Below are 24,744 nucleotides of genomic sequence, written 5' to 3'. Positions count from 1 at the left end.
TAATAAAAGCAAGGACAGTGTAACAAAGCAATGATAAAGTCCAAACCTTTCCCACTAGAGGGCGACATTGTGTAAAAATACTGAAAATTGTCATGCTGCTATTCCCACAATAGGAGAAAGAGGGTGATTTGTACCCCTTGTTTCTAGTGAACCATAGAAGAAATCAGTCATGTGACTGCACATTTTTGAAGAGTCAGCCATTTTACTAATCCTGCAAATAAGAGAACCTCATTGCATCAGAATATTTAAGTTCAAAAACGATTTTTGCCTTTCAAGGTAAAATTTCTGTGATCAAGGTTTTTTGATTGTTTTGTCTAAACAGTTACAGACAGGTTTAAAAACATTTCACAAATGTTTTAGTGCTTTGGTAAGCTACACTGTGAGTCTATATGGTGTGGTGCTTTGTGCCCAACTTATGAATATTTTAAATATATTATTTTATTGATTGTTTTTTATTATTATTATTATTATTTACCGTTTTTCACAGTGACATTCTTTATTTCAGACCAAAAATAGAAATAGACCATCATGCCATTGAGTTATAATAGGGAGGGCAGGCAGGGCTTTCACTCCTTTACAGGACATGGACAGAGTGAATGATGTGAGAAGGGGAAGTCCATTCATCAAGTGGCGAGGAAGATGAACATATTCATGATGACATTAAAACAATATGTGGAGAAGAAAAAGATAGATGGAAGAGACATAAGGCTATAAAAGGATGTAAAAGATCTGGACTTGTCAATCAAGTGTTATGGAGAGAGAGCTGGCAGAACATATGAAGGCACTAGCAGCCTTTATGTGTTCATTACTTTGTGCATACTCAAAATCCAGTTCATGGTATTTGAATATGCACAAAGAAATGACATTTTGATCCAGCTAGCAGGGATATCAGAGGCAGGTTGGGTTAAGTGTCCATTTAAGGAAAAGTATATAGGGAACAATAATTATTTCCCCTGGAAATGCTCATTATCAGTTATTAAAATGCAGATAGTTCACAAAGAAGTAAAGTTGGGTACTTATTTAGAGTGTATAGCTTGACATATAATTGAAAGTAATTGTGATTGTCATTATGACGTTTGCAGGCAAAATCAAATCCTACAACTACATGGATTGGTTGATGGTGCTGACTGACACTGGTGCAAAGTGTTTAAGGTGAAGTAGTAATAGGTCTGTGAATGGAAAGCCCATCTTCACTTTCAAAGAAAATTTTGACAGAGTCATCCCTCGAGAAGATGTGCATAAAAAAACAACTACCCACACCACAAAAACTTGGTGGTACATCCAGAAGGTAGCAGTGGGTAGCTTCAACAAGTTCATTTGGTCCTTGGCCATTTTTAAGAAAACTGACTTTCGATGTGCTCGTGTGGCTTGTATACAATTGGCCTTTGATATTGTAAAATAATTTTAAATATGTTAAATTTGTCTAGCTTTTATATAGCATTACAGTTTCTGAGATCAAAATATGCTGGCTCAATTTACCCCAAGGTATTCTCTCCAAAGACGCAACTTACCCTGCATCGGGGTCAAGTTGTGCCACAAGAGCACTTTTTTTTAAGAAAGCTATATATTTCAGATCCAAAGTGATTGTTCCCAAGCATGCACAACATCCTGAAATATATGTACATGTTTTAGTTGGAAGCATTACTATCATGGCCTCACTTTAAGCAAAATCTTAAAGTGAGTTGTGCCAGTTTTTACTTTAAGTAAAACCCACCCCACTCTCCCCTATTTATGTTTTAAAACTCAAATAATAAAACTCCAAATATAGAAGTTTTCACCATCCACAAAATATATTGTGCAATATGTCTAAAAACTTATTTCACATTATGAAACAGTGATCAGTTCAGTTAATATGGTTTTATGTTATCACTGTACAAGAATTAAAAGATATACACCAAGATGCATTTCATGATTATTTTGCCACGTAAGCATTGATCACATTGTTTTTCCACAAAGTGCATGTGACCTGCATTTGAATTTAATGTAAACATTGCCCAGATGGGACCCGGGAGTCTAAAATGACAAAAATCTCCTGCCTTGGGTTGTATTTGTGATCTGAGTCTTTCAGTCATTAACCAGAGCTCATGACAATTGATGATCTTAGGAGCATGAATCTAAAGCTCTTATTCTCTCAGTTCTTTCTTCAATGGACCAGTGCAGCATCTGCATGACTGCTGTTGTTGCCCCAGTTCATTTATAAATCTCCTGCTTCCCCTTCTCCTCACTCAGTAACTTCATTTGCAGAAAATTAAAAAAAAAAAACTGACACATAAAGTAAACTTAATTCAAGACTTTATTGTTTAAGAATTGTAAAGATTTTGTATTTAAAAAATGTAAAACCCAGAAACCACAGAGCTTCTCATCATAATTCGTGGGGAATAAAAAGAGCAGAAGAATTTCTCTCTAAATGCTATTTTCATGCTTTTGAACCAAAGATAAATAACAGCAAGTAAAAGGTGAAACTAGGTGTTGGTGGAAGTTGCAGAACTCATTTCAACCATCAGAAGAGAATCCTCTGGATCTCCTCTTGTTTGTGGGACAGCAGAGACTTCAGCTTTGGCATGTTTCTTTTTCTTCCAAGCAAAGTAGATGGGAATCCCAATTAGCAAGAGAATGACCACAACTGCTCGCAAACCACATATAAGCAAGGACTTATCTGTTCAGAGACACCAAAATCACATGTTAGGCAGAACTGGGTCTGCTGTTGGTTCAATGAACATTGTTTTCATGTACCTACCCTGATGTCTGTATCCCACTGACAGAGCTGCAGTTAATAAAGAAAAAAATGAAGCATAGTATGATCCAACAAACAAACAGTTCAAGACATAATGACCATAAAAATTTAATTTGTGCTTATTAACTTTTATTCATAAGGTTCTCACTCACCACAGGTAGACAGCCTGTGTTCTATGAAAACATTACTGACGTTGTTCCTGACTGAGCAGACCAGATGTCCTGACATGTGCTGTCTCAGAGTGATGATGTTAGTCTCATTATTTACAGAAAAGAGCTCAGCATCTGTCAGTGTGCGTCCATCCAGAGTCCAGCTGTACTGAGGACTGTCCCCTCCCTCAGAGGAACAGGACACCCTCCTCTCTCCCTGGGACAGACACTCAGAGAGCAGCAGGACAGAGGACACAGGAACTGAGAAACACACACAGATGAGTTTAGATTTCAAATCGACATTGCAGAATTAAATCAGTCATTCTTTATAGTCTTCAGTGGAAAAATATGTATAAACCGTAAAATACATGTATGGAAAGATATGGATTACTTCAACAATATTAAAGTTATATTCATATCTATTAATGGCTTCATTTCACAACAAGGAAAACATTACCTTGAACAAACAATTGTAGAGTCCGCTCATGTGATGCTTTTCCATCTGAATCAAAGCTTTTAAGGCTATAATTACCGCTGTCTGTCCTGCTCAGGTAATTGAGCCTAAGTGTTCCATTACTGGGAAAAAACAGAAATTTATGTTCTATGATATTAGAAAGAATCTTTTTCTTTCTCACATCTAGTATTTTTAATGAATTCTTTAACAAATGGTATCGAGGTATTTTTGCGGTGCTGTCCATCAGCTTTATCTCCACACTTCCTCCCAAAGCTCCATAACACTGAGCTCCATCCTGTCTGCCATCACAGTAAGTTTCCACACCTGCAACGACACAAAAAAAGGAAACAAAAGCAAAATTATTTGAATGGACTGGCAGCACTGACAAATGTTTACCTGAAACAGAAATGTTGTTATTGCAGCTACTGTTTGTCTGTGTTTTTGTGAAGATGCCTTTATTGTTGCACACATGAGTAGCATGGACCTCTGAATATTTCACTGTTTGGGTAGACATATGGTGCCACAATAAATCAATAAAATCATAGATGGTATTGTAACTGCCATTTAACTTTTTTTAAATTTTTGTTACTTTGTTAGTAACTGAAGATGTATTTTTTTAAAAACACACACACACACAGTCAGAACACTTTCTGTTCTTTACAACACCTTTAAAAATGTGGCTTCAATGTTCCAGTTAAAATGAAATTCCATTGTGAAATATGTGTATAAATTAGAGAGACAGACAACAAGAATCATATGAAAATGTTTATCTAGAACATAACTGGTGCTTTTGTGGTTACTGAATGTCATTAAGTAAAGATGCGTTAAAGAAGGCGCAGACAACTGGGGTCCAGGTAATGGTAATAAAAATTCAGTGTTCTCACTCACCACAGGGAGATATCTTCTGTTCTTTGAAGGCATCACTGACGTTGTTCCTGACTGAGCAGACCAGACGTCCTGAGACGTGCTGTTTCAGAGTGATGATGTTAGTCTCATTATTTACAGAAAGGAGCTCAGCATCTGTCAGTGTGCGTCCATCCAGAGTCCAGCTGTACTGAGGACTGTCCCCTCCCTCAGAGGAGCAGGACACCCTCATCTCTCCCTGGGACAGACACTCAGAGAGCAGCAGGACAGAGGACACAGGAGCTGAGAGAAACACACACAGATGAGTTTAGATTTTAAATCAGAATCTAGGTCATTCTTGTTGGTCTTTAATGGGGAACAAACATAAATCATACAATACATGTATCTGAATTTTCTGTTTCATATCTATTAATGGCTTTACTGTATTTCTAAACAGGGAAAACATTACCTTGAACAAACAAGTGTAGAGTCTGCTCGTCTGATGCTTTTCCATGTGAATTAAATGTTATAAGGCTATAATTACCGCTGTCATCCCTGCTCAGATAATTGAGCCTAAATGTTCCATTACTGGGAGAAAAGAGAGACCTATTTTGTAATACATTAGAAAGAATCTTTTTCTTTCTCACATCTAGTATTTTTAATGAATTCTTTAACAGTTGGTATCGAGGTATTTTTGAGATGCTGTTCATCAGCTGGATGTCCACACTTCCTCCCAAAGCTCCATAACACTGAGCTCCATCCTGTCTGCCATCACAGTGAGTTTCCACACCTGCAAACACACAAAAAAGGAAACGAAAAGCAAAATTATTACAATGGACTGGCAGCACTGACAAATGTTTACTGAAAACAGAAATGGTGTTTTTGTGGCTACTGCCTGTCTGTATTTTTGTAAAGAGGTTTTTGAAACTGACAACTTAAATTCCCAAGAAATTCACGTTTCCATATTAGGTAGTGTAAGATAAATTGTGACGTCCTATTAAAATTGTTATAAAATAAAATAAAATAAAATAAAATAAAATAAAATAAAATAAAATAAAATAAAATAAAATTAGGAACTGCATGAAAATATTTTAATTGGCACTGTAGCCCTAAAAACATGGGGTCCAATAGCCGTGTCTCAGCTTAAGAAAATCCAACATAGTTGTTATGTTTCCTGAAAGTGCTGTTCACATGAAGTGATGTCAGAGTTTCCTATTATAATTAAAAGTGTTAATAAAGAAAAAAAGAATTAAATGAAATTAACTAAAAAGAAAGAAAATGAAGGAGAAGAAAATGAACATGCTCTATATTAAAACAGTCCTAAACTGCAGATGTATTCAACAGTTCCTGAATTTATTTTAAAAGAAATACAAGAAATACAATTCCTCGACTGTTTTCAGCTCACCATGAGACAAACCCAGCAACATCACTATCAATCCAAGCACAGCTTCCATGTCTTCTTGCTGTTCAGAGTGTGTTCATACAGTTTGCAGCATAAATAACAGAAATGACTGACACTACACATCAGTCGGTGTTCACAAACTGTATGTGGAAAGGTGATAAAGGAAGTAAAACCAAGAGCAGAGACAAAATAACATCAGCTTCTTCTTTCCCACGTTTTGTTTCAGTGTGCAGATTTTTTTTTGGTTTTTAATTTATTTTACAAACACAGGAATGCAGAAATATTAAGCCATATATGTATACACTTACAGTCTCATTTAAAGGTTTTTCTTTATTTTCACACATATGGAATTAAGCAGTAAACAAAAAGTGAACTAACTCAAAGCATGTTTTAGATTCTTGAAAATAGACACATGTGGAAAGGTGATATAGGAAGCAAAAGCAAGGGCAGAGACAAAATAACCTCAGCTTCTTCTTTCCCATGTTTTTTGCAGTGTGCATATATATATATATATATGTGTGTGTGTGTGTACATATACTAGTATATGTATAGTATAGTATAGTATAGTATAGTAGATACTATATACTTACTGTGCTATGTATGATGAAAAAAAACACAACAAAAAAAACAAGAGCATTGAATGAGAAAGTGTGTCAAACCTTTGACTGGTAATCAAGTACTCTGCATTGTCCCCTCAGCCTTGTTAAAGCTAGGGCTGAGGGAACCAGAACCTGAACCTTAACATTACTGAAGCAGTGTGGCATCATGTTAACAAAGAAGGAAACAAAAGTCAACATCCAAAAAAGAGCCTGAAATTGTGTTCTTTGTATTTATGACTGCAGATTTAATCAAAAGAAAATTTTAATTTTTTAAATTCTACAATTAAAATACTAATAAAAATACTTCATGATGAGTTACGTTTGTTGCTTTGAATTTGCTCCAACGTCTTTTTTTTCCTCAAACATTTTAAAATTTGTCTGTGTTGAAACTTACTGGCAGCTGACCCCCAGAACATTCCCTTGACCTTGCTCCTCGTCAAGGTCAGCCACCCAAAGTGTCTCCTAAATCCCCTGATCTCTCCCAGCCTTCATGTCGCTTACTCTTTTGCTCCCCTCTTGTTTGAATGTCTTGTTTCTATCCGTCTTTGCTCCCTCCGCCCAACCAAGGCAGCATGAACTGTTTCATCTGTTGCTTTATATGTTATTTTATCATTTTAGTTTTTTATTATGGGTGATTTTTTTGAATTGGTTCTTGTATTAATTCTTGTAGAGTCTGTTATTGCTTACAATTTCTTGTATAAACTTGTTCCATGTAAAATGTATCTATCTATCTATCTGTCTGTCTGTCTAGTTTTGATTTGTATTTGTTGAAATTGCTGGTTTTCTTTATTTCTTTTGTGTTTTCTTTCTGTGAAGTTCACCTGTGTTCAGTGTGTCAGTTTTGGTTTTGATTCACTTCTTGTTTTATTTCTTTGGTCATCTTCTGTGTCTCATGTCTAGTTTTACTTCTTCTCTCTTGATTATTTTCAGCTGTGTCATAGTTTCTCTTCCGTGTCATCTTCCCCCATTACTTTTTTGTATTTATACCCTCTGTCTTCAATTAATTCCTGCTATTATCTGCTCTTTTTTTCACTGCATGTTTTTTCCTGGACTTTCTGGGATCCTATTCCTATCCTATTCCTCTTTTGCCTCCACAAATCATACAAAATAGTTGTTTTTTTTCCTATTGGGAAATTAAGCCTTTAGTAGATCTACAATTTATGCTATAATCTCCATATTACACCATATTATAGCTATTTCTATAAATAAATAAATTATAATAAATCTGTTGATGCAGAAGGCTTCAAGAAAGGACAGATATGGCCTTGGCCATCAGGGAAACCAGGAGGCAGTACAGATTGAGACTGGAAGGATACTACAACAACTCAGATTCCTGATGCATGTGGCAGGGCTTGCAACACATCACTGATTTCCAACAGAGTAGCAGCAGGGTCACAGTCCGCTGCAACGCCCTACCAGATGAGCTGAGTGAGTTCTACGCTCACTTCGACACCTTCAACACCAGCCAACATAGAGGGATTCTACCAGTAGAGGCATCACAGAGCTCCTCACTAGTGATGGGAATTCCGGCTCTTTTTAGAGAACCGGCTCTTTCGGCTCCCAACTGGCTCTTCAGGTTGTTTTGTTGGTCTAATTAATTTATTATCAAAAACCATATAAAATTATGCAGAAAAGGAATTACTAATGTAAAAAAAAATGTGGTTTTATTTATATACGTTTATATATAAATATATACAGTAGGCCCTAGAAACAAAACACCAAAACACATTGCTAGCATTAACTGAACTTCCAAAACAGAGCTACCTAGATCACTTAAATTACACAGCATATGTCTTTTGTTTGTGTATTTATACACAAGCACTCATATGTATATATATATATGTAACCAACACATCACTACTCCTCACTAACTGTGACTTTGACTGAAGTATGCAAGGTTCTGATGAGGACTAACCCCCAGAAAGCAGCTGGCCCTGACAACATCCCCAGCCCTGCTTTGTGGGTCTGCTCTTCAGAGCTGACTGAGGTGTTTACAGACATTTTTAATGTGCCCACATGCTTCAAGTTCACCACCATAGTTCCCTTCCCCAAGAAGAACAACCTAACCTGTTCGAATGGCTATCACCCCATCGCAATCACTTCAATTGTAATAAAGGAAACTTCTTCACTCTTGGACTGACACCCTCCCGCTGTTGCTGGGTCCTGGACTTCCTCACAGGCAGACCTCAGGCAGTTAGAGTTGGTACCAGGACATCAGGTACAAAGACAGTAAACACAGGGATCCCCCAAGGCTGTGTGCTCAGTCCACTCCTGTACACCCTCTTCACCTATTCCATTCCCTCCCTGTGCAACACTTCCATCATTAAGTTCACTGACGACACAACCATCTTCGGGATGATCACTGGTGGAGAGGAGGCTGCCAACACTTGTGTCCTGGTGGCTGGAAAACAATCTCTCCTTAAATGCCGAGAAGACTAAGGAGAAGATTGTTGACCCGAGAATGAGGAGTGACCAGCATGCCCCACTATACATCAACGAGACTCAGGTGGAGAGGGGGAACACCTTCAAATTTCAATGCACCCACATCAGTGAGGATCTCAACTGGACCCATAACACACAAGAAGGCTCAACAATGAGTCACAAACTCCATCATAGTGTGGTACAGGAATAGCACCATTAAGGACAGGAATGCTCACCAGTGTGTCAATAAAATTGCACAATTCATCTGTGGCGTACCCCTCCCACCACTACAAGAACATTTACAACACCCAGGTCAGAAAAAAGGGCAGACAATGTCATTGGGGACTGCACCCACCCACAGCACACGCTGTTTACACAGACGCTACAGGAGTTTGAAAGAGAGGACAACCAGACTAAAAAACAGTTTCTATCCGCAGGTTACTGAATCATGACTAATTGTTGTTCACTAACTAATTATTGAACTGTGATTATCTGCCTCAATAACCTGACCTGTAAATTTGCAATTTTGAACATTTATATAAAATATAATACAACTTCATACAAAACAAACAATTTTAATATTTGTACATTCTGAATATCTTAACACTGTGACAGTGTTGCATAACTACTTACACTTATTCATTATTTTCTATGCTTAGAGTTAGGGGTGGGGGGGTTAATTAGTTGTTTATTCAGTTGCATTGTCACGGTTCTGGGTCCGTTGGACCCAGTATTTTGAGTTTATTATGTTTTGGTTTATTATTATCATTATGGACCTGTTTCTGTTATTCTTGGTGAGGGATCAGTTCTTAGGTTTCGGGTTCTCATGTGTATTGCAGTTTCTGTTCAGTGTCTAGTCTGTCTCTCAGTGTCATGTCTGCACCTGGTTTAGTAATTCTTGTTTCCTGTCTTATTGTGAAAGTCTTTGTCTTATGTTAGTGTGTGCAGCTTAGCTCCCCCGTCTCGTTAGCCCTTATCTCCCCCAGCTGTGTCTCCCTTCTGTTGCCCATTCCCTCATTACTACCCTGTGTATTTAAGCCTTGTGTTTTCCCATGCTTGGTGTTGTGTTGTACCCTCAACTTGCTGTGTGTTTGTAATGTCCTGTCATGTCCTCCAGCACCTCGGTTTAGAGTTTTGTTTTTGTAAGTTTTATTTTGTGAATCATTCCTCCAGCAATAAAGCTGCGTTTTCAGTTTATTCCCATCTCCAAGAGTCCTGCAATTTTGGGTCCACCACTTCTGCTTGCCTGCCACACAGCCAACCCTGACATGCATGAAGGGAACTTGCAAAGTAAGAATTTCATGCTCAGCGTAACCATTTGTGTTTTGTGGTGACAAAAAATGTCTTGGATCTTGAACATTGAATATGTCATGCTGTCTCTGTTCTTCATTGAAAATGACAGAGTGACCAATATTCTGATTTTGATTTAGATTAAAATAATCATCACATCAGTGATAGCTGTTTATACTAATTTGTATTTGAGCACTGTCAAACTGCTCATTAGTCATTCTGGGGAAGGTGTTAAACATATTGTTAATTTATTTGCACTTGGAATTAGCTAAGAGCCACTTAAAAACACAAATCTTCGGTTTTCTAGACTTTGAGTTACCATTGTATTGATAACCAAATACAGCCAGAAAACTTGTTATTAATCTCTGGCTCTCTTTTTTTTCCCCCACTATGTGTTTTTACATCTCTCTGGATGAAGTCAGTTATTATTTATCTCTGACTCTCTTCCAGAGTATGTTATTTGTTCTGGTTTCCTCCCCTAACTCCAGCCTGTCATAACATATGGCTACCCCTCCCTCAGCCTACTTCTGCTGGAGGTTTCTTCCTGTTTAAAGGGAGTTTTCCCTTCCCACTGTCTCCAAAGTGCTTGCTCATAGAGGGTCACATGATTGTTAGAGTTTTGGCTGTTTTATTTGTAATTTTCTTGGGTCTTTTCCTCACAATAGAAAACACCTAGAGGCAACTGTTGTCCAGGATGAGACAACAAACATCCACAATGTTCAGCAAATACCTCAGGTAGCAGAAACCCAAGAAAGAGGAGGAACCATCATGGAAGGACAGTGCCCCTGCCCGGTATGTACCATCAGCAGACAGAGGAAGTGGCTGACATACAGAAATCGTACCAGTGGCTAGACAAAGCTGGAGTGAAAGACAGAACAGAGGCACTAATCATGGCAGCTCAGGAACAAGCTCTAAGATCCATAGAGGCTGGGGTCTATCACACCATGCAAGACCCCAGGTGCAGGCTTTTTAGAGATGTTCCTGTCCAAGATGCAAGCAGGCATACATGGAACACCATAACCACGTGGCCGGCATAGTATACAGAAACATCTGTGCCGAGTATGGCCTGGAAGTCCTGAGGTCAAAATGAAAGACACCAGCGAGAGTGGTGGAGAATGGCTGAGCTAAGACCCTGTGGGACTTGTACAGATGGACAAATTGGTGATGGCTAATCAATCAGACATAGTGGTGGTAGACAAGCAGACAAAGACGACTGTAGTGAAAGACAAAGTGATACTGAATGACAGCAACATCAGGAAGAAGGAACACGAGAAGCTGAAGAAGTACCAAGGGCTCAGACAAGAGCTCAAGAAGATGTGGAGGGTTGAAGGTAACAGTGGACCCAGTGATAATCGGAGAACTCGGTGCAATAACCCACAAGCTAGGCGAGTGGCTCCAGCAGATCCCAGTAACAACAGCTCTGTTCAGAAGAGCGCAGTCCTGGGAACAGCTAAGACACTGTGCAGGACCCTCAAGCTCTCAGGCCTCTGGTAGAGGACGCGAGCTTGAAGGATAGACCACCCACAGGGGCAAGAGGGGAAGATCATGGTGACATGTACATAAATATGTGACCAACAATCTAAATAAAGACTGAATAACAAGCAAGAAACACAAAATGTGTGCCACTGACAAAACTTTTGGAAACAACTGTAACGATTTTATGATTAAATTAAGGTGATGGCACGCTTCAAACATATGCAGAACAGATGTGGCTGTGGTTATGCAATTTTGTCTTACAAAGATCAGCTCTCTGTTTCAGTACTTAAGATATGTTTCCCCTTTCTTTAGGTCAGAAATGTCCAGTTGTTGAATGTTGAAAGCAGAAGTAAAATGACAGCTCCTCAGTTAATATGACTATAGCAATGTTCTTATTGGTTAACGTTTTCACACATTGTTCTGTGTTGCTGATTTTTAACAAGATGCATTGCAGGCTGTTGCTGACTGGGTGACAGATGCGTAACAGAGAGGAGACATGAAAGCTGTGGTTGGACTGCTGGTGCTGCTGGTCAGAGTTTCTCATGGTGAGTTTGTTTCAGGTTTTTCCACTAAAACTTAATTTTAAATGATTTATAACATGCTTTGCAGAAATAAGACGAAGTGCACACAATAAAAGTTTTAAATGATCCTTTATTGATTAAAAATAATCTTGAATACTAAAATACTGAAAAGCATTTCCATATTCAGTAATAAATATGTACACATGCATTTCACACCTCCATCTATTTCTAATGAATTAAGTAAAGTGTGAGGAAAAAGCATGAGTTCAGAAAAGTGTGAATCAACAGCACTGTATAAACTTATTTTATTACAACCTGTACACATGTAGTGCCTTTTTGTGAATACTGAAAATGACATTGAGATATATTAACATTAAAACCATCAGTTTCACAAACAAAACATCTCAAAAAGCATTTTCAGATTTTAATGATGTATGAATGGACACTGTGATGATACGGTGATGATGATGATACATGTTGAAGGTATCTGACTACTGTGAAGTTGTCATTTTTCGAGTACAGTAAGAATGTTTCCACAGAGATACTAATAAATGAGACCCTTTATTAGAACAGGCTCACCAAGGTTGGAGATAGGCCATAACATAGTGCCTGGCACAGGGTACTGAAATATCTATCCTGAGTGTGGCCTGGAGGTCAAAATGGTATATGCCGCTATAAGTTGTTGAGAATGACCAAGCTAAGATCCCGTGTGATGTCCTTACAGACAGACAAACTGGTGATGGCTAACCAATCAGACACTGTAGTGTTGGGCATCCTGTAAGAAGAAGGCGGCCGTAGTGATAGATGTAGCAAAACCAAGCTATAGAAAGATCAGAAGGATTGGAACACAAGAAGCTAAATTAATACCAAGGGCTCACAAGGGCTAGAGACGATGTAGAAGGTGAAGATAATGGGGAAGGTGGAAGATGCGGAAGGTGACAGCCAGTTAGGGGATCACAATGTCATTCCTGGATAGTCATCTGAGATTACCAAATGAGCACAGTTGTAGGAACAGCAAAGATACTTCACGGGATGCTCAAAACTCCCAGGTTTCTGGTAGAGGCCTAAGCTTGAAGGATATATTGCTATTGATATATATCACTCACCCACTAAAATCATTGAATCCAGAAGATGCAATCACTTCCATGGCCACAGGTGTATGAAATCAAGCACCTAGGTATACAGACTGCTTGTATAAAAATTTGTGAAAGGATGGGTCACTGTTAGGAGCTCAGTAAATTTCAGCATGGTATCATAATAGTATGCCAATTTTCAAGTCCAGTCATAAAATTTTCTCACTGGTAAATATTCTACAGTCAGGTGATTTTAAAAAAGTCCAGGTGATTGGGAATGACAGCAACTCGGCCACGAAATGGTATTTTATGTGAAATCACAGCACAGGTTCATCAGGTGCACAGTGTGCACAGGTCACCAACTTTCTGATATAGACCTCCAAACTTTGTGTGACCTTCCAATAGCATAGAGAGCTTCATAAAATGGGTTTCCATGATTGAACAGGTGCATCCAAGCCTTACATCACCAAACACGATGAAAGCAGTCGGATGAAGTGGTTTAAAGCATGGTGCCACTATATTCTAGAGCATTAGACATGTTCTCTGGAGTAACGAACCGCCCTTCTTCATCCGGCAATCCGATGGATTAGTAGGTGTTTGGAGAACTCTACCTGTCTGACTGCAATGTGCCAAGTGTAACGTTTGGCAGAGATGGAATTGTGGTGTTTGGTTGTTTGTTAGGAGTTCAGCTCAGCCCCTTATATCCAGTGAAAGTTAATGCTGTAACAACAAGAAACTTCTTTACCACTAGGGGCTGCCAATAGTTAAAGAAATAGTTTTGACATGGTAGTATTACTTTGACGTTTAGGTTAAAATCAAATGGTAAACACTCAAGCCCAGTTTGGTTTAACTGTATGTAGCTTATGATTATTCTCTCATGTAAATTTATTTCTGTAAATATTTATTTTTCTGTTAACACTTGACTACTTTTTGTCTTAATCAAACCTTGTTTAGCGTGAATGACAAATTGTTCCCTCTCTTCCTCTCAGTCCATCACATCTGGATTATCTTTTTTCTTGAAGGCTAAAAGAGGAAGAAAAACTGATACCTCTTTCTTTCTTTCTTCCTCTCAGCATGTGAAAAGATCATTTTAACTTCAGTAAAATCACACCTCAACAGTTTCACACGTTCTCCTCTGAGGGTGATCACTAACAGGATATATTGAGACCTGTTCACGCTTGTTTAAGAGACAAAGAGATAAAAATGCAGAACATGGAAGTTGTATTTAAACTGTTCTTGATGTTGCTCGGAGTTTCTCATGGTGAGCTACTAAACTTTTTCCATGTGGTGCCTCAATGTTAACTTCTATATTTTATTTATGTTTTGTGGCTACGGGATCCACTACAGCTAATGAAACATGTTTTTTGGTTTGTTTTTTTTTGTTTTTCAGTTGAGGGCTAACAGTTGCAATATTATTTAAGTAAAGTAAACGCAGACAAACTGATTAAATATTATTTAAATATAAATATGCATATCAAAAAGTAGATTGGACATAGCACTATGCTGGCAAAAATACACATTTTAATATTAGGTATTTTGAATCATTTTAAAATTATTAGGGTCTTCTTCACAAACGAAGGTAACAACTTCTTTTATAAACAACAATTTATAATTACTGAGCTTTTTTCTTTTTCGTTTCTTTGGTTGTAAAAAGGCACAGACGAATTGCAGCATTTAAAACATGGACAACAGAATACTGAAGCTACAGCAGCTGTTCTACAAAAGACATGTCAGCTGAAACGTCACTGTCTTTCAGTGACAAACCTGTATAATGCATCTGCAAATACTAAATGATTTGCATACTGTGAACTGAGACAGACACACAGTAGCCACAAAAGTGCTATTTTTGATTTAGGTTAACATTTGCATGCTGCAGATACAAATGTTTACCTTCTAACAGAGACTGAGCTCTCAAAACTGATATTATTTTTTTTATTTTCTTGACTTTAATTTTTTTTTCTTTTTTGCAGGTGTGGAAACTCACTGTGATGGCAGACAGGATAGAGCTCAGTGTTTTGGAGTTTTGGGAGGAAGTATAGACATACAGCTGATGAACGGAACCTCAGAAATACATAAATACAAATATTTAAAGAATTCATTAGTACTACTATATGTGTCAGACAAACGAGTTCAGGCTAATACCATAGGACACAGATCTCTCATTTTCCACGTTAATGGAACATTTAGGATCAACAACTTGAGCAGCAATGACAGTGGTATTTATACCCTTCAAACCTTTGATTCAGATGCAAGTTCAACAGGCCAGTGGACTTTACAGTTGTTTATTCAAGGTAATTATTTTCCCTGTTCGGAGATTAAGAATAGATATACATCTAATAGCAGCATATATGTTCTTCAATTAAAATAACAAGAAATGACCAGGATCCTGTTATACTACCAAAATTCATCTGTGTGTTTCTCTCAGCTCCTGTGTCGTCTGTCCTGCTGGGCTCTGAGTGTCTGTCCCAGGGAGAGAGGAGGGTGTCCTGCTCCTCTGAGGGAGGGGACAGTCCTCAGTACAGCTGGACTCTGGATGGACGCACACTGACAGATGCTGAGCTCTTTTCTGACAATAATGAGAGTAACATCATCACTCTGAAACAGCACATCTCAGGACGTCTGGTCTGCTCAGTCAGGAACTACATCAGTAATGTCTCCAAAGAGGAGAGAATATCTACCTGTGGTGAGTGAACATTGTGATAATCACAAATATGATCATTTGGTCACTTTGTCTTACATACATAATCTGTTTTTGCTCTCAGGCTTCATTTTCATTAACTGCACTTCTGTCAATGGGACACAGATATCAGGGTGGGTGCATGAAGCCAATAAAACCCTGTGTATTAAACCAACAACACAACTAACACGAGACCCTAAAATGATCACGCAAACTGTTGTGACTGAAGGGACTGACAGAGTGCCAATTGAAAACCCGAATGATATCCTCAGTCCAGTTTTCAGCAGTGCTCAGCTGTGGTACATTAGTAAGTGAAAATTAATTCTACTACAGTAGATCCGTTAATGTTCTTTTCGAATTTGTTCTTTCTTAATAAAAAAAGGTGTTTTCTGAATGGTTTGGTTTTGTGTCCTGTTAAAACAGGTATTTTGTCACTGATCAGTGCTGTTCTCTTAGCGTTCCTAATTTTATTAGTTGTGGGTGTAGCAGTCATCTGGGCTCAGAGAAAAAAGCAAAACAACAAACCTACAAAACAAAAAGGTACGAAAATCCCTGTTGTTCTTACTCATAGCTCAGACTGCCTTCTTACATTTTTTCTAAGATTCGAGAAGGTTTAATATAATTTTGATTGTATTTACAGAAATACACACAAATATTGTTTCTCACCAGCCTCTACCTCTACATTTTTGATTTGCTGCCAAGAGTTTATAATTCTGGCACATGTCAGTAAAATTTGAGTGCATCATTTATCAGCTGGCTTTAATACAGTAACGAGAAATGTGAGGAAACAGGACTGAGCATTTTTGTTTAAATCTTATAAAAAATAAGTTTTGTGAAAAGTCAAACTACTCAGTCACTGTAATACTATGTTTGTGTTACTCCTTCTTGCTACAATATAGATGAAGAAGATGATGAGGAAGTAACCTACGCTGATGTCAGGGTGATGAAACACCGGGAGAAGGAAATGGAGCAAAAATCTGAGGTGGAGGTGGAGTATGGCCAAGTCAAGTTTTCAAAGCGACCTCTGTACACTGAACCTACAGAAGATGACTGTTTGTATGCCAATGTTCAAAAATCAGATGATTTGAGTGATCATTGCTTTTATACATACTGCACAACAGAGTGAGACGGTGATGTCAAGATGCTTCAGGTGATTCAGAAAAATACAAACCATCAAAGCTCATATATATTGATTTATGGATCTTCTTTACTTTCACTGCACTTCTCTATCACAACAGAACATCAGTACATCTATTGGAGCTTATATTTGTTTTGGTAAATGGACTGGTTCTTATATAGCGCTTTTCTACTCATCTGAGCACTCAAAGCGCTTTACACAACTTGTGCATTCACCCCCATTCGCACTAAGTGCTTCATAGCTAACATTCACACACTTTGATGGATGCATCTGAGAGCAATTTGGGGGTTAGTATCTTGCCCAAGGATATTTGGCATGTAGACTAGGGGAAGCCAGGAATTGAACCACCAACCTTCCAATCAGTGGATGACCTGCTCTACCACCTGAGCTACAGGTGGTAGAGCAGGTCTGCTACAGCCACCCCGTTTATTTTATCACCAAAATATTTGAATGTGAATATGTGAATGACTATTCTGCCGCTTGGTGTTCCCACAGTACAATCATCCTGTACCCTGAGCTGAGAGAAACACACCCAGATGTCTTTTGATCTGATTTCTTTAGTCGTTAATGAAAAAGTGCGAAAGTGCAAAATACACATCTGGTATTGTGTGAGATAGAGAGAGATTTTATTTATTTATTTTAAAAACCAGTGTTTAATTTAAATGTTAAACTTGACTGATGATTTTCTAACTGAATAAAAGATTTTACATTAATATTTACCACTGTCATTCTTGCTCAGATTACTGATCCTAAATGTTCCATTACTGGGGGATAAAAAGAGATTTATTTTCTATGATATCAGGAATAACCTCATTATTTCTTAAATCTAGTATTTTTAATGAATTCTTTAACTTTTTTTTTTTTTAAAGAATTCTAGGTAAATGTTCACACTTCATCCCAATCCTGTCAGCCATCACAAGAAGTCTCCTAACTTACAAACAAAAGTAAACAAAACCACAATTGTCATCATGTAAAGGTAATATTGGCATATTTTTACCCAAAGCAGAACTTGTACTTTTGTGGTTTCAGCCTGTCTGACTGTGTTTTTGTAAAGATGCATTTGTTTGTGTGCAGAGGGCATCACTGTGACTGAAATGCATCATTCACGCCTTCAAAAAGAAAGCTAATTCATGTGTGACTAAGAGGAAGAGAGGAAATCATTCATCATCCATATAAAAAAAAGAGCTTTTGAGACTTAATAAATATCCATATTCCAGTACTTTAAAAAGTAGAATAATGATAAGGATTGTCTCTGCACAGTTTCCCAGCATCCATGCCCTCACAGGAGCACTACAGGAGGAACAGTACCATCTGGTGGCATGCATTTAAACATCTTTTCCACTCAGCAAGCCAGTGAGGGTATAATAGAGACCGCTAATTGAATGACATACAGACAAAACAAAGCTTCATCACTATTCACTCTTTGTCAACTCAGTAGGCAGCTCTCAGATGAGCTTCTTTTGCACAGCTACAAACAGGTTGTGCCAGTTTGTAGCTGTCCTGTTAGTGAACAGATCCATGCCCTGTGACAGACTGGCAACCTGTCTAGGGTGTACCCTGCTTCTCGCCCTAAGACAGCTGGGATAGTCTCCAGGCCCTCCGGGACAATAAATATGATGCTAATGGTGTGGCGTATTATCAGTAAAGACGTGCCTTTCAGTGTTTATCTAATTTCATATTAATGACCTACAAAAGCAAACTTCAATACAGCAGAACTCTGCCAATTAACTATTCTCTTGATGAACTCGACACAGCCAGATTTGAGGTGTGCAGGTCATCAAAGCTCCAGAGGTGCCAAGTCAGGCTGGCTATAGTTCCAATACATTACAGAAAAAAACTCTGACACAGTCTGATACATGTCATAATAGAAAATAGACAGATGGATGGGGCTTATATCATACAACCTGTAATTTGTAAAATGAAAAAAAAAAAAACTCATAATGCTAAATAAAAACTAATGTACAAAAGTCATGTGTCATTCCCCTTTTTTATATTTTGGCTCCTAAGAAGCCAGGCTTTCTCATTTAAAAGCAGGATTTAGCAAATGTTCGCCAGGATTTCCAGAGGTCTTAAAAAGTATCAGTGATACTCTCTTGCTCTCTCTCGCTTTCTTTTTCTGTTTCATGTGTATATGTGTACATATATAAATACATATGGTGACTTATTAATATATTTTAACAGATTGCAACATTTTATTTGCCTTTAGCTTTTAAATAAAAGTCCAAGATCATTGTCACTAATGTCACTGTTACATTAAACATGTAAACAACAATCTAATTGAAAACTGAAGCAACAAGTATAAAACACAAACTTTGGCCAAAACTGTAACGATAGTGAGTTTTGACTTCATAAAAGTCTTTATTAAGGTGACGACACACTTTAAACATATGCAGAAGAGATGCATCGTCTTACAAAGAACAGCTCTCTGTTTGAGTACTTATAAGGATCGGTTTCTTCTCCTCAGCTCAGAAATGTCCAGTTATGGTATGATGAAAGTGAAAGTAAAATGAGAGCCCCTCGGTTACACCTCAGAGAAAAATAAAGATGACTATAACAATGTTCTTATTGGTTGAAGTTTTCACTCTTTTTCCTCTGTTGACGATCTCTAATAAGATGCATTGCAGGCTGTTGCTGACTGGGTGACAGACACGTAACAGAGAGGAGTCATGAAAGCTGTGGTGGGACTGCTGGTGCTGCTGGTCAGAGTTTCTTATGGTGAGCTTTTTAAGGTTTTTCCACTAAAATTTAATTTTAAATGATTAATCAGTTGCTTTGAAGAAATAAGACGAAGTGCACACGATAAAAGTTTTAAATTATCCTTTGTTGATAATTAAAAAATTATCTCAAATACTAAAATACTGAAATGCATTTCCATATTCAGTAAAAAAAATATGTACCCATGCATCTCATACATCCATCTATTTCTCAAGCAGGGCTTTTCGTAGAGGTAAACGTGGTGTACATCCTGGACAGGTTGTTAGTCCATGGCAGGTTGTGCACACATTTCCGAATCAATTGTATCTTTCTCTTTGTTTCTGCTACACAAAACCAACTTACTTTTTGCATACTTTTTTGTTTGTTTTCATGGCATCGTTGTCATGTCACTTTTAGATCCATTTTGATTTTTATATGTTAAAGTTTAGCTTTTCATCTTGGCTACTGAACTCTCCATATCAACTGTCTTAATAGAAAAAGTGGAAACAATCTTGCTAATGTTTTCTTCTTTTGCCATGATTTCAGTGTTGAGGTTTAACACAATCTGCGAAAAATATTATTTTCAAAAACAAAATTTGAAGGATATAAAATTTTCACCTGAATGTAGAGCAGGAGAATGAATCAGATGATTTTAAGTTGGACAAAGAGAGTTCAATATTTGGTTGGAATTCTTAGTACCAATGAGGTGATATTGAGTACTGACAACTGCTTTAAGTAGTTTATACTAAGATACTGAAAGCAGATGTCAAATGTAATAGTAATTACTTCCTGTCTGGTCTAAATTTACGTGTTCTTGTCTGAAACTGATCACTAACAGGAAACATGCTCAGTGTAGGTTGTTACAAGTTTACATCTGTGTTAAGTAGAGGAGTTTGTCTTAAAGCTGCCTTGTGATTAAATAGAAAAATCAACCCCCCCAATAAACAGTCTGTTATAGTATGCTGTTTATTGGGGGGGGGTTGATTTTTGTTTGTTTGGTTTTTTTTGCACATGTACCAGCTGTGTTATCAAGTCCAGTATTGGAGCACATTTTTACATCATCCAATAAAACTATAATAAAACAAAAATGTAAGACTGTAACTCATCCTATCCTGAATGGCACTGGGTGAAAGCCACCAAACATTCACCCAAAACATTACACAAAACTTTAAAAACTTACAGGAGTATAAAATGAACCCCATCAGTGATGTCTGCTTTTAGAAAATTGAATTCTTTAAATCCGATATAGCTTATTTTGCTATTACAACAGAGTATACAATGAAACACTTGCCATTGTACTGCCCACCCAGGTCATTGTAAAATAAAATAAATGGTCTTCTTTAAGTTTTTTTTCGCCTCTCAACCAAAATGTTCCTTCAGTTTTAGAACAGCTGGTGGAGACTCCAATATAATAAACCCCTGATGGTGGCTATCCCAGCAAAGGTGGTCGTGAGGGTTGTTAGCCCACTACGGATCATGTCAGTCAAACAGAGTAATATACCTGAATGCAGTTTAATATGTTAATAGTGGGTTTCTCTAATGTTGCGAGGCCTTCATCTTTGTGGAGGTGGCATATTTTGTGATTTTATGCTATAAAAATAAAAATGAACAGAACTGAATTATGACAGTACAGGAAGGTAAGTGTAAGAAATGCAACAAAGGTGTGAAAGTTTGTCAATGAAGTCTGAAGTAGCATTATTATTATTCACCACTAGAGGGTGCCATCATTTGTAGAAAAGATTTTTTGAAAGCAGTGTTATTTCTAAAATGCTTAAGTTTTAAAATGAAACAATAAAAGCTCAAAATTAGCGTAGCTGCATTGTGTATTGTGTTAATGTTTTAGTGGAATATAAGAAAAAAGAAATAAAAACCTGATATTTAATTTTTGTAAACATTGACTGTTAAATATCCAAATTGAACTCTTGTCAAGCCGTTAAAGATTACCCTGACAGAGTTAGTATTTCCAACAGTACAATTTCAAATTTTTTATATATCCTTCTGTAATCTGAAATCTTATGTAGAGGTTGAAAATGTATTATAATTATTAGAAGTAGTAGTAGTTTTAGTATTAGTATTAGTTTTATTTGACTGTGAAGGGCAATGAAAAATCATTTATTTTATTAAATTTTGTCACCTAAACTTATTTCTGAAGTTGATCATTTCTTTTTTGATGAGTTTGAAGTTTGATAGCTGCTGACTGGATCAGCAGAGGCTGAATGGTGAGCATGCATAGATGCTGTAGATGGACTATTTATGTTTTTGTAGTCTCCCATGGTAAGCTGTTCAGCTCTCCTCACGGTGTTTCAACAATATGCTTTGAAGCTAGGTAGAAGCTGTACACCATACAGCCAAAAAACGAGTTTCATTATTCTTACTAAGAAGCAGCTCCAACTTCTCTTCTTCTTTCAGCTTGGTCACCACAGCATCCATCCCACCCTATCCACAGCATCCTCTTCTGTCACACCTACCCTCTGCATGAATGTTCTCTGAGGCCTTCCTCTTTTCCTCCTGCATAAGGCTCTATATTTAAGACCCTTTGCCCAATAAAGCCACCATCTCTCCTCTGGCACTGAAACAGACAGAAAATCAGCAAAAAAGTACTATTTGAACACCTAAAATAATAATTTATGTTTTTTTTACATTTGTTTTATTTGCAGGTGTGGAAACTCACTGTGATGGCAGACAGGATGGAGTTCAGTGTTATGGAGCTTTGGGAGGAACTGTGGACATCCAGCTGATGAACAGCACCTCAGAAATGTCGAGATACCAGTTGTTAAAGAATTCATTAAAAATATTACATGTGAGAAATAATGAGGTGATTCCTAATATCACAGAAAGGAGCTCTGCCTTTAATTCCAGTTATAGAACATTCAGGATCAATAACCTGAGAAGGAATGACAGTGGTAATTATACCCTTCAAACCTTTGATTCAGATGGAAGAATATCAGACGTGTGGACTTTACAGTTGTTTATTCAAGGTAATGTTTTCCCTGTTGGAAAATGCTAACATTATAAGTTATGAATTCATCTATAAATTAAATTATAATTTTAATCTATAAAGCATATCTTATAAAATTTTGGATGCCTATATGTTATTCTTTATACTTTAGAATGATCAAGATTCTGATTTAACATATAAACTCATCTGTGTGTTTCTCTCAGCTCCTGTGTCCTCTGTCCTGCTGCTCTCTGAGTGTTTGTCCCAGGGAGAGATGAGGGTGTCCTGCTCCTCTGAGGGAGGGGACAGTCCTCAGTACAGCTGGACTCTGGATGGACGCACACTGACAGATGCTGAGCTCCTTTCTGTAAATAATGAGAGTAACATCATCACTCTGAAACAGCACATCTCAGGACATCTGGTCTGCTCAGTCAGGAACAACGTCAGTAATGTCACCAAAGAAAAGAGGATATCTACCTGCAGTGAGTGAGAACACTGTGACAATGACAACTTTAATGATTCTGGTCATTCTGTTTTTCATCAAGTATATGTTTCTACTCATAGGCTTCATTTTCATTAACTGCACCTTAGTCAATGGGACACAGAAATCAGGGTGGGTGCATGAAGACAATTACACTCTGTGTATTGAACCAACAACACAACCTACACGAGAACAAACAATAGAGTCTACACAAACCAGCATAGTGTCAAAGAAACACTCTACTAACAGCAGTGATGACCCATGGTACATTAGTAAGTGGAAAATAAAAACTCTGTAGATCTATGTGTGTAATTTTCTTCTTCCTTCTTGTCCTTTTCATTAAGAAAATACTGTATGTTTGCCAACTTGTGGTCTCGTTTGTTTTTAACAGGATATTTCCCACTAGTCGGTGTTGTTCTCTCAGCAGCTGTAATTTACTTAGTTGTGGGTGTAGCACTCATCTGTGCTCAGAGGAAAACGCAAAACTACAGACCAACTAAACCAAAAAGTACAAAACTTATTTTTTCCTCAGTCACTTGCTCGGGTTAGTGTACCTTTTGGATTTTGTTTTGTTGTTAAATATACATCATCATTTTACATTGTTTAATAACTGTTTTTGCTGTTTTAGGTTGAGTTTATTGATACATTTGTTATATGTAAATGTAATTTTTGGCTGTTGCTGATCAGCTAACTTTAATACAATAACTACAAAGAAGGAGAAACAGCTCTCTCCAAAGATAAAACTACATTTCACTACTGGAACATTTTTGTGTGAACTTTGATCAGAGTCAGACAAATCATTTCACATCATCTCCAGTCTTTGTGCTAAAACGAAACAGCTGTTTCCACAGCAGACACTGACAGTGAACATTTTTATTTCACTCCTATCAAAAAAGCAAAGAAGTTTCACAATTTCTCACATTTCTTGCTAATTTGCAGATGAAGAAGGTGAGCACGAAGTAACATATGCTAATCTAGAGGTCATGAAACAGCAGGAGAAGCGAGTGGAGCAAACAGCAGAGGTGGAGGCAGAAGTGGAGAATGGCCAAGTCCGGTTTTCAAAGCTGCCTCAGCACACTGAACCTACAGAAGACGATTGCTTGTATGCCAGGGTTCATAAAGTCAGGTGAATTAAGAGCTTCTATGCAAACCACTGAAGAGCCACAGAGGGAGGACTTGTTGTCAAGATGTATGAATATCTCTCATTTATTGTGATTTTCAGTGTACAAGCTTTTCAACCACAGCTTTTATGAGTGGGGGTTTTTGTGTTCTTTTTTGTATCCTGTTAAAGATCTGAGATTTCCTCCTGTTATCATTTAAGTGAGACTAGTTTTTAACTTGTCTTGTTAGAAAAATAAGGCAACATTGAAAAACTGAATTTTTGGACAAATTTCACTGCAGCAACACAGAAAAAGAGAACATGGTGTTAAAAAAAAAATCTTGAGAAACATTAGACAGTTAAAATTTATAGATTAAGCAATATCAAATGACTTCTTATAGACATAATACTATCAATACTGATCATTTTCTGGGAAGTTGTATTTTTAACATCTTGGCATCTTTTTTGTATTTGTGACAAATTAACATATTGGATAAAAATAATAAATTAACAACTCATTATTATTAATAGTAAATTAGTTTTTGAAGGTTCTCACTCATCCAGGTCATCGTAGTCTAAGGAGCTTGGAAAGAAAAGCGTCTGGACTTCTTTAAGTTGCTTGAAGACGTTTCACCTCTCATCCGAGAAGCTTCTTCAGTTCTAAGGTCAAATGGTGGAGAGTCCCAGATTTAAACCCAGTGGGAGTTTCCCCCCAAAGAGGGACAAAGGACCCCCTGATGATCCTCTACCTAATC

General features: G+C 37.4%; 4 protein-coding genes across 6 annotated transcripts in view; 3 read left to right on the top strand and 1 right to left on the bottom strand.

Annotated features, from left to right (window-relative positions):
• LOC120724348 (T-cell surface antigen CD2) overlaps positions 1 to 24,744 on the top strand; it is a 61,818-nt gene that overhangs the window by 7,989 nt on the left and 29,085 nt on the right. The window lies entirely within an intron of this gene.
• On the bottom strand, positions 2,307 to 6,036 carry LOC120724345 (hemicentin-1-like). Its single transcript, XM_040016503.1, has 7 exons — positions 5,586 to 6,036; positions 4,650 to 4,970; positions 4,226 to 4,483; positions 3,341 to 3,661; positions 2,887 to 3,144; positions 2,738 to 2,764; positions 2,307 to 2,656 (listed from the first exon to the last, which is right to left on the bottom strand). The coding sequence occupies exons 1-7, from the start codon at positions 5,632 to 5,634 to the stop codon at positions 2,463 to 2,465; spliced, it is 1,428 nt and encodes a 475-aa protein (XP_039872437.1). The 5' UTR covers positions 5,635 to 6,036; the 3' UTR covers positions 2,307 to 2,462.
• LOC120724346 lies at positions 11,800 to 17,347 on the top strand. Of its 3 annotated transcripts, none has more exons than XM_040016505.1 (6): positions 11,800 to 11,913; positions 14,933 to 15,253; positions 15,388 to 15,645; positions 15,725 to 15,946; positions 16,063 to 16,179; positions 16,539 to 17,347. In XM_040016505.1, the coding sequence occupies exons 1-6, from the start codon at positions 11,865 to 11,867 to the stop codon at positions 16,763 to 16,765; spliced, it is 1,194 nt and encodes a 397-aa protein (XP_039872439.1). In that variant the 5' UTR covers positions 11,800 to 11,864; the 3' UTR covers positions 16,766 to 17,347. The 3 variants fall into 3 exon arrangements, with proteins under 3 accessions (XP_039872439.1, XP_039872440.1, XP_039872438.1); XM_040016506.1 differs by lacking the exon at positions 11,800 to 11,913 and adding an exon at positions 13,976 to 14,223 and having other exon boundaries at positions 16,096 to 16,179; XM_040016504.1 differs by lacking the exon at positions 11,800 to 11,913 and adding an exon at positions 13,978 to 14,223.
• On the top strand, positions 19,051 to 24,426 carry LOC120724347 (hemicentin-2-like). Its single transcript, XM_040016508.1, has 6 exons — positions 19,051 to 19,492; positions 22,129 to 22,449; positions 22,634 to 22,891; positions 22,974 to 23,162; positions 23,282 to 23,434; positions 23,830 to 24,426. Exons 1-6 carry the CDS (start codon positions 19,444 to 19,446, stop codon positions 24,018 to 24,020), a joined length of 1,161 nt encoding a protein of 386 aa, XP_039872442.1. The 5' UTR covers positions 19,051 to 19,443; the 3' UTR covers positions 24,021 to 24,426.

Source organism: Simochromis diagramma, unplaced genomic scaffold (genome assembly GCF_900408965.1).
Source record: "Simochromis diagramma unplaced genomic scaffold, fSimDia1.1 OVJJ01000685.1, whole genome shotgun sequence".
Classification (NCBI taxonomy): domain Eukaryota; kingdom Metazoa; phylum Chordata; class Actinopteri; order Cichliformes; family Cichlidae; genus Simochromis; species Simochromis diagramma.
Note: the sequence above shows the minus strand (reverse complement) of the source record. Positions and strands in the feature narration are given on the sequence as shown.

Excerpts from the sequence above, each read along its gene's own strand:
- LOC120724345 (XM_040016503.1), bottom strand. The coding sequence starts at position 5,634 with ATGGAAGCTGTGCTTGGATTGATAGTGATGTTGCTGGGTTTGTCTCAT. Across the intron at positions 3,662-4,225 it reads ACAGAAGATATCTCCCTGTG|GTGTGGAAACTTACTGTGAT; the intron begins GTGAGTGAGAAC and ends GTGTCGTTGCAG. Across the intron at positions 2,765-2,886 it reads ACACAGGCTGTCTACCTGTG|CTCTGTCAGTGGGATACAGA; the intron begins GTGAGTGAGAAC and ends TATTAACTGCAG.
- LOC120724346 (XM_040016504.1), top strand. The coding sequence starts at position 14,166 with ATGCAGAACATGGAAGTTGTATTTAAACTGTTCTTGATGTTGCTCGGA. Across the intron at positions 15,254-15,387 it reads TTTACAGTTGTTTATTCAAG|CTCCTGTGTCGTCTGTCCTG; the intron begins GTAATTATTTTC and ends TGTTTCTCTCAG. Across the intron at positions 16,180-16,538 it reads CAAACCTACAAAACAAAAAG|ATGAAGAAGATGATGAGGAA; the intron begins GTACGAAAATCC and ends GCTACAATATAG.
- LOC120724347 (XM_040016508.1), top strand. The coding sequence starts at position 19,444 with ATGAAAGCTGTGGTGGGACTGCTGGTGCTGCTGGTCAGAGTTTCTTAT. Across the intron at positions 22,450-22,633 it reads TTTACAGTTGTTTATTCAAG|CTCCTGTGTCCTCTGTCCTG; the intron begins GTAATGTTTTCC and ends TGTTTCTCTCAG. Across the intron at positions 22,892-22,973 it reads AAAGAGGATATCTACCTGCA|GCTTCATTTTCATTAACTGC; the intron begins GTGAGTGAGAAC and ends TTCTACTCATAG.